The sequence below is a fragment of the Oreochromis niloticus genome, linkage group LG1, assembly GCF_001858045.2.
Source record: "Oreochromis niloticus isolate F11D_XX linkage group LG1, O_niloticus_UMD_NMBU, whole genome shotgun sequence".
Lineage (NCBI taxonomy): Eukaryota > Metazoa > Chordata > Actinopteri > Cichliformes > Cichlidae > Oreochromis > Oreochromis niloticus.
The window spans coordinates 34,801,802-34,814,445 of record NC_031965.2 but is presented as its reverse complement, the minus strand read 5'-3'; the positions used below and the strand labels follow the sequence as shown (position 1 = coordinate 34,814,445).

Genomic DNA, 12,644 nt, shown 5'->3' with positions numbered 1-12,644 from the left:
CTTAAAACCTCAGAATGACTTGGCCACTTGTTGAATATTAGTTTTGCTGTCAGGAGGATACTTCTGTCCAGCATCACATTTTGCTACTTTAGGACAGGTAAAGACTCGTACTCCCCTTGAAGCTCTGGTTTCTAACACACCACTGAATACAAACATGAAGCAGAAAAATGGACCACCAGATAATAAATCTTCTGCTTTACTGTGCAGAATATCTCACTCCAAGTAACCATCTGATTTTATGCTTTTCTTCCTACCCACTAAAGGCCCGTTCATGTTGGGATTTTACTTGCTCAATTTGAGTCAAATGCTACAACAAAGCACAGGGTCTACATTAACAGCCTTGAATATATGTCAAGAGATATGAGCATGTGGCTTTGTTTGGACTGGAGTTGGGCAATAGGGTGCCCTGTTTGAACTCTTGTGTATGATACAAATGGATTACAGAGATCAGTTAGTACTAAAATAGTCCCTGTAGGCTGCTAGCGAGCACAGTAGATATGTTCAGTGTGTGCCCTTTAATCCTTTTAGCTGTGACTTAGATAAAAATGTGTCCGTTCTTTACAAAGCACCCACCCATTTCTGGCATAATCAGACACCCAAAACAATTAATTATTCACAGAAGATTTGCAGGAAGCTTCAACCAGTCTTTTTCTCCATAGCACCAAACTTCTTTCATCTAACCCTCATCATGTCCAAGCATTTAAAAGGAGGTGCAGCAGATCCACCAAAGACCCCTGTCACTGTCAATTGCCATAAACGGATGTCACCCAGCAGCAGCGGCTTACTTCAAACACCAGCGTCTCATTAGTCGGTCCAGCAGCATACAGGCTCTCCGGCTTGTTGAAAGAGCGCTGGTAGTCGAATACGGTTCCACCAAAGTGGAACTTCCCTGGCCAGTCCACAGTCCACTCCCCGGTCAAGTAGTACTTCTTTTTCAGGGAGCGGACAGCCAGGTAGCTAGTGGAGACTTCCATTTCCTGAATGTGAATACTTCTAGCCCCAGCTGGAACTGTCACCATGGAGTAGTACTCTGGTTTCAAAAAGAGAACGAACAACAGCCAACACTAAATCATTATTAGCTATTATTGCTGTTCTATAATTCTGTCTTGTTTCATCCTGTTAACATCATCCAACTTTTACCATGGCTCAACCTCTTCTGAGGTGAGTCAGTCCATTATCCAGTGGAATTATGTGCATGTGTCTGTCTGTGGATTTAGTCTTCATCCTTGTTTCTTTGGTTAAGTCTTCTTTTGTATTGTAAAAATACTCAGTGAACACCACCTAACATGTACAGACACACTATTAACAAGGACAAACACAATCTTACCGTTAGCCCGGTGTTGCAGAGTGTACTGGCCCTTGAAGAACTTGCAAGTGGAGTTGTCCCCCTTACAAACTCCACAAGCATCGAGAGAGGCCTTGGAGCTAAGAACTTGGTCACAACCTACAGCCTAAACACACACACACGCACACACACAAATGCACGTTTGCCATCAGTGTGAATGGAACACTGTGCCTCTCATACAACCACTAGACAACAGAAAACATTTTGCTAAGTAGTGCCATATAACATGTTTGTAGTTTCACTTTTGGAGTACAGTGAATCCACAGAGCTGATATACCTCACACACTCCATCAATGCAGACATCTTCTTTGTGTTCAGAGCAGGAAGTGCCATCTTTAACTTTGCTGGACATAGCAAAGAAGAAGTCATAGTCTTCTGCAATGCAGTACAGCTTGCAGATGTCTTCATCTGCACAGAGAAGAGGAAGAGAGGTATCATTAAGAATGATGGCACCACCTGTAAAATGCACAAACTGTTCTTCAACTTTTATTGTCTGGTCAGTTTACAGCTGCAGAGGCTACTGACTCTGCAGGTATGCACTAAGACTAAAACGCAAAAGACAGTAACTACGAATGCACCCAGGGGTATTCATATGGGGCTACAGGTTTATTTTGTAGTTCAGATCAGTTATCACAGACAAGCCTCTACAGCCGTCTTTGATTAAAATAAATGACGGTGAAGGTGACTTGGCCCAAGGTCCCAGAAGGCAGTTCAGAATCTGTTCCTCTCTAGATCACCCCCCATTCATCTCCAGCTTAAACAGGCCTGGGACGACAGCCAAACACACGGCTCTCCTTCACTGCACTCTCTTTCCCTTGCTCTGTGTAACAAAGCTGGCCCGCAGGCTTCCTTTTTAAATCTATTCTCAGTGTGTCAGAGGGTGCAGGTGGCTACATGTCTTCCATGCACATTACACACAGTGATAGTTTCCTTCAGCTTTTTGGCCCTAATCATTGCAGCAGTAAATAGAGGTTGGCATTACAGAAACTCTTTATAAAAAGAGTTTTGGGGAAGCAGAGCGGGTGCAGAATATAAAAGATCTGGAGAATTAAGACAAGCAAACCTGCCCTGAACAATCTGCAATTTTCTGTATATTTAACAGCTCTGTGGTCTTTAGCCAAAGTTATAATGTGCCACGAATACAATAAATCACTGTATTTGCTCACAATCCACAAGATCTACTGTGTATTTTGTATTTTGTGTCATTTACTTGTGAGGATTGTAAGTAACTGACCACCTACCATCCACTTTGGTGTAGGGCTTCCACTTATAGTACCAGCCTCTGAAGGGCTTGCTGTTGTACTCAGCGCACTGTTGGGCACGGAAATCCACAGCATTGGGAGGGCATGGACGAATATTACACAGCTGGTTGAGACGGCTGGGGCCTGAGCAAAACTTGCCATTATTCTGTGGCCTGGGTAGAAGACAAGATAAGACAGAGAAAAGGGAGAGGAATAACAGGGAAGGTACATTTGTTTTACTGCTACAGGACCTTTGGCAATATATCAACAGCACTAATGTGCCAGAACAATTCACGGGAGAGACAGCTGGTCAGTGGAAAAGATCCACCCAATTTTTTTCTTTTCAACACTTCTAGTTTTTGTTGTTTCATTGTGGCTTCAACTTGACAGTATTTCAAGGATCTCTTATTAATGTCTTATTAGGGTCTAGCTGAATAATTTAGGGTGCCTTACATGGTATACTGGTATAATAGATGGCACAATATAAAGATACTGTTGTCAGCCGTATGTGGTTTTAAATTGGTCGTAGGTGTGAATAGTTGCCTGTCTCTTTGCTTGAGCCCTGTAATAGACCAGTGGGTTTCTCACAGTGAAACCTGCCTCTCATCCACTGTCAGCTGCAATAAGCTCAAGTCCCTGTGACCATGGGTGGGAAAGTAGTTAATAAAATACTTGGCTGGATGGACCTTCGGAAATCCTGCAGAGTCCTCGACTTAAATGTATCCAAGCTGTTTGGCAGGACGTGAAGGACCAGCAGCACATTAGGCAAATATCAAGTTTTTGTTGCTCAGCATATACCTCAACATATATCACACAATACACATATCTGTCTATTTTAAAATTTGACATAGTTTGACGTTGTTTAAAATTGGCTTCAGTGCTGTCTTGCTGACCACTCGATATCCTGTGTCTGCAAGACGCCTAAGGCTAGGGGAAAACTGTCATCTGTGTCCAAACTGACACCTGCAGCATCGATTGCCTGGCCAAGAAACTCTCCAGCAAATAAGCACCCCTAAAACCAGAAATTGTTGTTTTAAACTTCACTTTTTGGATGCATTTTAATAAGTAAAGTGTAACATTTATTTTTATTTATCTTTGAAAAACATCAAGCTAGATATTTACCCATTCTAAATGGTAAATTTCACTAACTGGCTGCTGCCTGCAGTTTCAAGTTTATATCATCAAAGACATGCTGATTTTGTCAGTGATCTCTCTCAGCAAACGATCAAAAATTCATACTAGCCCATAAAACTCGTCCTTTAAGCTTTGGAAGTTATTTATCCAAGTACTGAATCATTTAACTGAATAAAGTGGGTTTTTTAATGCTACTTCATCACATCATAAGTCACATGCTTACAAGCTATGCTGAATCAACAATTTATATACCACATGAATAAAATGAACAGCTGATGAAAAGAAAGTGGCGCTTTAATGTGTCACCAAAATGATAAAACCAGTCACCACTTATTAGAAAACACAACCAGAGTCTTGACATTAAGTGAACATCAAGATGCCATGTCAGACTTCCCAGGCTCTCTAAACCCATGCCAGGCATTCCAACACAACCACCAACAGAGAAAATTGAGTTTAGCTGTTTACAGAAGTGCACACACAGACACACACAGACATACACAGACTGGGGAACCATGCTGATCAAACACGTCTAATAAAAACAGTTCACTAAGCGTGACAATATAATGAAACACTTTGGCAATGGAACACAAACAGTGCCTAATAGAATCAGTAAACACCACAAGAAAAACTAGACGTATATTTCTTTTGAGTTTTCTGCAGCAAATGAAAATGTCTGTGTATAATGGATGTCAGCAAACAAGACAAGCAGATATCTGTTCTGCCCTGGACTCAATCACAGAATGACTTAGCTGCCAAGACTGATGGAACTCCATTCAAGGTGTGTCTGTGTATATGTGTGAATTTGCTCTGTGCCAAGCTTGCATCCCTTGGTGAGAGGGGGATTTGGCACAGGTTTTTGCACTCTTGATCTTATTAAGACTTAGCAGCAGACAAATGCAGCCCATATGGTAATGTGCTTACAGCAGGCCGGCGGGGGTTTACAGTGTATACTCCATCGGTCAAGGTCTCATGATCTGAGAATCACATAAGATGGGCAGTTTACTCGAGAAGGGAGTTTAATGCACTTCATAGACTTTGTAGAAGCTGGCCCTGAGTTTCACAGCACTCTTTGTCTCTCTTCCATTTCTCTTTATCATTCTTTCCTCTCCTATCTGGATGATCCAGTATCGTTGCAACTGTAAATTTACTTCTAACAACAAGACAGAAACCAGATACAACAAGCCCCAATTCAGGGTCCTTATGACCCTAAAGGGTGTTTAAATGTCCCAGTAGCCTACTAAATCTGCCCAAAGACAGAAGCCGAAACCCCTGTAGTTCAGAGGTCACTATGTCTAGTCTTGTCATCTTTCTGACTCAACTCCTCCCTCCCTATCCCTCGCAGGACTTCCCTTTCTGCAGTTCAAATTTAAAAAAAATACATCCACATTCTGCTGCTGTGACACCTTTACAAGTCCACTGGGAGATTCCAACCAAACGATGGTCTAAGTACCATCATTCCCTAATCGTGTACCCTGTTGAAATGGGGTGTGCTCCTTATAAAACCAGGTCAAGATCATGAACCTAATCTCCCAGGCTTTTTGCTAAGGATTAGGATCTTTGATCTGGCAGGTGGTCTACAGGGAATGGAAGCGCAAGGACAGAGATGGAGTGAGGAAAAGAGGGAGGCAAGGGGAGAAGATTCATTTTCCATTTTGGAGCTACTCCTAGAAGGGAAGGCTTTAATCGGCTGATCCCACGGAAGCCTTGTACAAGCCTGAGCAAAACATACGTGCTTACCTTATAAAATGAATGAGTTTGTGCAGAATCAAATTATTTTAAGATCTGTTCCTGCTGACTGAAGATTCTGTAGCAAGGCAAAGGTTACACGTGTCAGGGATATTTTCACAGGTTTTTAGTAGCACACCCCAGACTATCCAGACGGTTCAGTTTAGGGGTAAAGATGATAACAGACACAGGCAGTCCAATTCAGGCTAATCCTTCTCGTTCTGCCCAGATTAAGAGCAGAGGGGCCAAAATAATCACAGAGATTACTGGGGACAAACACACTCTGAATATCATGAGTCATGGAGTAAAATGTGACTCAGGGGTACAGACTGCTGTCGGGATCAGGCCTGGGTCTGTCTGAATGGCTGAATTCTTTGAGCTGAGGATGGCGATGGATCTGAAACAGTGCTTTATACAGACATACATTTAAGGGGTTCTGACAACTAATTGTGTTTATTCTGATAATGATATCATTACATTTCATTAATGGATGTAATATTTAGCCTTCAGCATCTTTCCATCCCCTCTCTGCTTGTCTGACCCCATAAGTCAACCGTTAGTAGCATCAATCCATTATTTTCAGCAGCTTCTCCTACAATGCTTTGCTTAGTTCTACAAGAATGATAAATGAACTTGGCAGATAACCTGACCCTTTTCGGTCTGCCAGTCATGGTGTGTAATGTGTATCATATGAGAAGCAGCCTGTCTCTTTGATCCCTCACAGGGATTAGGAGACGAGTCGGCTGTGATAGACAGAACAGACACATTGGTGTCTGCCTGCTGTTAAGTAAGCAGTGATGAAGCCAGGTGAGTAAATAAGACACCATGTAACTCTGTGAATATCTTAATGGACTCCATAATAGAGTTGATATAATGAAATGGGTCAATGGAGAATCATTTGAACACTCAGCTGAAAAATTGTGACATTTAAAATACAGCAAAAAAAAAATTGTAGTCAAATCGTTTTGATAGAACTGCAAAAATCAAATGCAACTTAACCTCCTAGGACCTGCCGTCCACATATGTGGACATCACATTTTGGGTTATTTAGACCAAAATACTCAATTTTGCTCTACAAGGGCCTGATATCCACTTACGAGGACATTATACTGCTACTGTTCTATCAAAATTTTAAAGGAATATCCTCTTATGTGGCTCTTATTTTCCTTAAAAACAAAAATAAGGTAAAGAAAAAAAAAATCTGGTAATTCTTTGTTTTTACATTCATTGGGCCCCAATGTGCCCAAATATCAAAGAAAAATTAAAAATGCATGTTGTGGAAGAGTTCGGGTCTTAGGAGGTTAAACTAGAAACTGATTGTGACAATGTAGTGGAAATCACCGAAATATGACAAAATCTCTGAGCTGGACCACAACAGGGGTACATACTGCACAATGAGACATGCAGCACCATACAGAAAGTTCAGTCCATTTCATTGATTCTTATTTGGTATACATCAGCATCACAATACCAAAACAGGTACCACTTCTCCTTGCAGAGAACTAGTAAAAGTCTAATTGCATATTATTTCTATTTCCAAGGTCAACTTCCATCTGTTTGGAAAAACATGATAACTTAATGCTGTTTAATGTGTACAGAGAAAAAGAATGAGACAAAACAATGCATTTATCTGGCTTTGTGTGATTTCAGACACCAAACCACCTATTTCAAATGTTATCAGCTTATTAAATCACAATTATTAACTGTAATCAGTTCTATAAATTCGAATTGTAAGTGCCCCTTTCTACTCACTAGTACTGCACAAGGTGCATATTACCTTACCCTGATTATAGAGGCCTCTTCTACCTCATCACACTGGTAACATTAAGCTTTGTAATGTAAGTAAAGGGTTGAAAGGTTCTATTTTAACATTAAATATGAGTTCTTCCTTACCCTAAACAAGTACTTTTGTTGCTGCTGTAAGTCAAATTAACTCCAATTACAGGTTCACATGCTACAGTGAATTTAACTTGGTTTGTTTTTGTTTTTTCAAGTGAAATAGAAGTTGAGGTTGTGTGAATCCTAATACACAAGGGTAATAGCACTGGGTAGAGGGTGAAAATGTGAACTTGAAAGGGTTTTATATTGCAGCGGAAGGGCAGTTAGTTAAAGTGTAAGAAATACTTAGACATACAGTAAGAAATACAAGTAGTGATACTGTGTGTGGCATAGTACTGTGTTTCAGGAGCTGAAATAGTTCAATTATGAATTAAAAAAGAATCCGAGCTGGAAGCCCAGTTTATGTGTGTTAACTAAAAGTTCAAGTTGAAGTGGGTGAGATATGTATATGTATATGTGTATATATGTGTGTGTGTGTGTGTGTGTGTGTGTGTGTGTGTGTGTGTGTGTGTTGTGCTGTTATAACATGAATTGAAGTCTATGTCTATGACTACATTAAACTTTATTGGATTTTTCAGGTCAGCCTGTTAATTGGCCTGACAGTGACTCAGTCCAGGCTCTTATGCATTCGGCTGACAACCATGGCAATCATGTGAATAGCTACGAGAGAAAAAAAAGCCGACATAATGAAGTCATTTTGACATTCAAGTCACACATGTACACTTCACATGGCTAAAAGACATATGAGGGCTGCTGTATTTAAAAGGCCAACTGTGTCCCTGTCATGACAAAAACATTTCACCTGCACTTAAACACTCAGAAACTCATGCGTGTGTATAAATACGCAGAATTGGACGTGACACGCCACTATGATCTAACATGCTATGACTAATTCCTACATGATGGCTACTCTTAACAGTGCAAATGACCCAGCAGTAATAAAGTTTGAGGATCGTCCACCAATCAAGCTGTGCAGTTCCTTTGGATGTTAGCCAATATTCGTACAGAAAACCTATGATCTGGTGTATGCTCATGCATGATTATGAGTTCTATATTGCAAGGCTGCTTCTTTTTGTTGTCAGCTCTTCCTCTTTTTTTACGTAGTATTAGGAAAACTTCCCAAAAAAATTACTGAAGGCGCTGTCTAAGAATCTGTTGGCTAATTGGCTGTGGCTCCAATAGATGGAGATTATTATTATTATTTTAATTGAGTCAACCATTCTCTGAGCTGTGTGAAGCGAACAGCAAAACCTCTTTAGACATAGGATAAACTTGCTGATTTATGGAGTAAACACATGACACTGTAAAGGATGAAAAGAAGATTAAATGAATGATCAGAAAATTAATCACCTTCGCAAGTTTCCCATTGCAACAATGCTACAGAACCAGCGTGGGGGCAGCTGTTTAACTGACGGCAGGCTGAGTCAATCACTTGCCACATTGCTTGATCGTAGCATAGTGATAGAACAACGGCAGTAAATCTGTATTTTATGGAAGTGAAATAAAGGTTTAAAAGATCTTGTAAATCTTTACGTGTTCGAGGGATTATTAATGAGAGATTGCGTGTCTGTTGTGAAATACAACATTAACACTGAAAAATTGTCAAGCTTGTAATGACATGAACAGAGCGCTTTGCTAACAAAGAGATATGCACTGTGGGATCTGGGTCTACAGAATTATGTAGAATTATATTTGTCTGAGTGAGCAGCAATGGGGGACGTTTGCTGACTATCTTGGCAGCTTTCAGAGAAAAGAGCATGCCATTAGGAGGTTTTCCTTGTCTGGAGCATGTGGAGAGATACTCTGTCCGTCTGGACTGTCAGCCTGACTGATGAGAGCAGTTATCAGCACATGTGTGTGTGTGTGCATGAACAGAATGTGCGTACATAACTGTGCTGACAGCTACCTGGCAGCCAGCACTTTCAGGTGTTCAAAAAAAAAAGGGTTTTTTTTAGAATACAAGGCCTTCAAGAATTACTTTCTGGCCCAAACTGCACCTCAGATTTGCACTGTAGAAGCAGCTGCGTGAATCATTTTGTCGACTGTTTGCCTAGTTAATCTTATCTAAAGCATTAAAATAGAGGTGATAAATTAGATTAGGTTTTGCAAGTGTGTGCAAGTGTATGTATACCTTGGGCTGGTGCAGGAGCGCTCCCTGTACATGACACCTCCACCGCAGGTTCTGGAGCAGTCAGACCACTGAGACCAGGCTGACCACTGGCCGTGCACTGCTCTAGGACCATGCTCTCCATATTTAACACACTGACCCCTCCGACACCACTGAAGAAAAGAGTAGGAAGGAAATGAAAGAGAAGACGACAACAGAAATAGCATTCTTATCAGTACTTGAGTGTTGGCCCTGGCATCTTGCCTGTGTTTCCTTGTCTGGAGAAATGCCGAGCACCACACCTGGACACAGAGAGTCTCTATCTACAGCCAAAATGCACACATACACATGCACATCTATTGTGCAGCAGACCTGGGTTGATCCAAGCCAAACCCTGCACTCACACACATCACCGCCTTTCTCTCTTTCTAAATATCATGTTTCTGTATGTACAAATAAACTCAATCCATTTGGGAGAGTAGTGCCCAAAATGTGCACCCATGCATGTACGAGGAGCATCGATGGTTACTTTGTCTGATTTATTTAATTGTCTATGATCAAAGAAGTATTCAAATAAAAAAATGCAGTTTGAGCTGTTATCAGTTTGAGCTTAAAGTAAATCCTTGCGTCTTTTTAAAGATCTTTTAGGATTTTTTTTCTAAGATGAAAGGATTTAGTTTGACTCAATAAAGTGCTAATTATTAGGATGCTAAGCAGGAGAATAACATTCTGACTGCTGTGATCTTTCATATAAATAAGGAGACCATTCCTCACCATGTCAGGGCCACAGCTGGTACCTTCTGCAGCAGGCATGAACTTGGTCTCACACCGATGCCCTGTGCGATGACACCACAGCGACTTGCAAATGTCCTGTCGGATGAGACACACAAAGAATGAGACATCCATCAAACATGGTGTTTGCTGCTGTTGTTATCCTCTTTTGGTAATGAGTTCCTTTCCTTTTTCCCTTCCCTCTACCTGATTTTTGCCAGGACCACCATCACTTTGCTTGATAAGCCCCCACTGCCTCTGACAGATTTCTCCACAGTGCTTCTGTGTCGAGACTAATCATTGAACTTCTTTAATGAAACCGGCTATAATTGTATGTGTCATCTGACCCAACAATACAGAGACAGAGCAAGCGAGTGAGCACAGAGGGAGAGCTGGGGTCGAGAGACAGGCGGCAGAATCTGGCAACTGGCCCAACTGCAACTGGCAACGAGAATGGAATCAGAAAGGAGGGAGTGAGGAAGCGGGACAGACAGCTCCCTGGTGTGTTCAAGACTTAACCTTATGCAGATCTACTTCACTGACATAGAGCAGGTGGGTGACCGCTATGGCATCATGCTGAAAATCCTTGTACATGATAATATCAGCGACAAGGAAAAAGGGTGAAAAGTGTGAATGGAACCCTCAAATCCACTGTTAATCAGCATGCAGGTTAATATACCACCTGCCAACTCCTACACAGGTCTAAGAAATGCAAATATAGTATTTGATCTTTTATTATGGAAACATAGGAGGGATCTGGGGAAGTCGTGAACAGCCAAGGCGTCGTCATGTGGGCTAATGCCATATATACGACTTGGCAAAGTCAATTTCCCAGCAATTACAGCCATGCAAGAAGAAAAGCTTGAGGCATTTTAAATAAAATTTACATGTGAATCAACATCACTGAATGCACCTAGCATAAAGCCTTATACCAAAACAAGAAGGGTTTGATGCAGACTGGGGTGGTGGTATAGGGACCCATTCAAATGATGGAATGCAGTTTAGTGAAGGTCAAATGTGTGTGTGTGGGGGGGGGGGGGTGTTGCTGATGTAAAGATTGTGCTAGTTAATAAAGTGCCAGTTTGGATCATTAAGTCTGTAAAGCAGATAAATTCCAGCTCCTATATGGTCCAGGGGTGCCCCCTTCTCACTACAAGGAACTGTAGCGATTCTCAGTGTTGGCAGAGAAAGGTGAAAAGTAAATGATTAAGGACTGTTGGTCCATGTAGAAATACAACCATGGACAGCCCATGGATAACACTGATCCGTCCTCTTCTTTCTTTAGTGTGAGGAATTGTTGTTTGTTTCCTGGTCTGGGATGTTATCAAATAAAAGATATAATAAATCACAATCGTTAAAGCCAGAAAAAAGATGGGATTTTTATTTCCCCCAGCAGCTCAGCATTGTGTGCACAGCATGTTACAAATGTTTTTGCAGTTGTAAAATGTTGAAAAAAAATAAATAGGAAATGGAGATCCAATAATTCAGACAAATTAGGTGATTACTCTACCTTGACAAAATCAAGACTGCATAGTTTGGCTGTGGAGCCAAACTGCCATTTGCACTGTGTGTCTGCTCCATAAAGCTGCCCAGGAAGCTCTTCAGGATACTTGTACTGACCGATCTGCTTGGGTTCATCCACTAAACAGGATGCCTGGGCTGTTCTGGTGAACACAGAACAGTACCTGTGTCAGGAGATTTGGAGGAAAGCCAAATGCATGACTGGTAATTTTAATAATCTGCGTTAACTGGGCTTACCCAAGAAAGCGGCTAAGGTACTGCTGACTGCAGGTGGACCAGGAAAAGACTCCGTTGTTACCAGCGAGAGTAGGGGACATAATGTTACCCTCAGTCTTACGGCAAGGGTTTCCCTCCCCATCATGGATCATACCAAAACTAAAGAAAATGAAGGTAAGAGACTTCAGTCGCAATGAGATATACGGTAAATACATGGACTTGGATGTATTGTAAGCTGTTTGTGAGTAAAGGTGAAGTTTATGATAATGATAATTCACATTTTGATACTGCGACAAATTATTCAATGTTACAGGATTTTAAAGAAAATGAACATGAATTCTTTAAATTGGCTTGATTTAACTCATTCTGATAGACTTCTATGTAAAGACCCTGCTGATGTCATTGCTTCACCCTTTTTTTTCAATTGGTTATAACAGTTTCCTGCATACATTGCAACATTTTCTCCCTTCTTTGATTCATTACCATGTCATATGTTTGACACTTATGCCGTTTTCAAATTGTCAGTGATTAATAGCTTTAGGATACTTATGTGTATGGATATTTTGACATATTATTACCCAGGTGAATACACTTAATTCATAGTTTGTTTTAAGAACATATGAGGCACACAGAAGAGTTTTACCGCAACATGACATCTACACATATCAGAAATAAACTGCCTCCAGTCCCACCGGTAACGTATAAATATAAACACAGAGCTGCACTGCCTCGGGTAGTTTCCATT

At 41.0% G+C, this 12,644-nt stretch overlaps 1 protein-coding gene across 3 annotated transcripts in view; it reads right to left on the bottom strand.

The window, feature by feature from the left end:
• The window catches only part of adamts18 (ADAM metallopeptidase with thrombospondin type 1 motif, 18), a 58,613-nt gene that overhangs the window by 26,999 nt on the left and 18,970 nt on the right, over nt 1-12,644 (bottom strand). For all 3 annotated transcript variants that reach the window (XM_005447731.4, XM_025908024.1, XM_019360991.2), the window contains 8 exons: nt 11,921-12,058; nt 11,673-11,826; nt 10,166-10,261; nt 9,416-9,564; nt 2,587-2,759; nt 1,623-1,753; nt 1,328-1,451; nt 786-1,030 (listed from right to left, as the gene is read on the bottom strand). In XM_005447731.4, the coding sequence (XP_005447788.1) occupies nt 786-1,030; nt 1,328-1,451; nt 1,623-1,753; nt 2,587-2,759; nt 9,416-9,564; nt 10,166-10,261; nt 11,673-11,826; nt 11,921-12,058 (1,210 nt within the window). The remainder of the gene's footprint in view (nt 1-785; nt 1,031-1,327; nt 1,452-1,622; nt 1,754-2,586; nt 2,760-9,415; nt 9,565-10,165; nt 10,262-11,672; nt 11,827-11,920; nt 12,059-12,644) is intronic.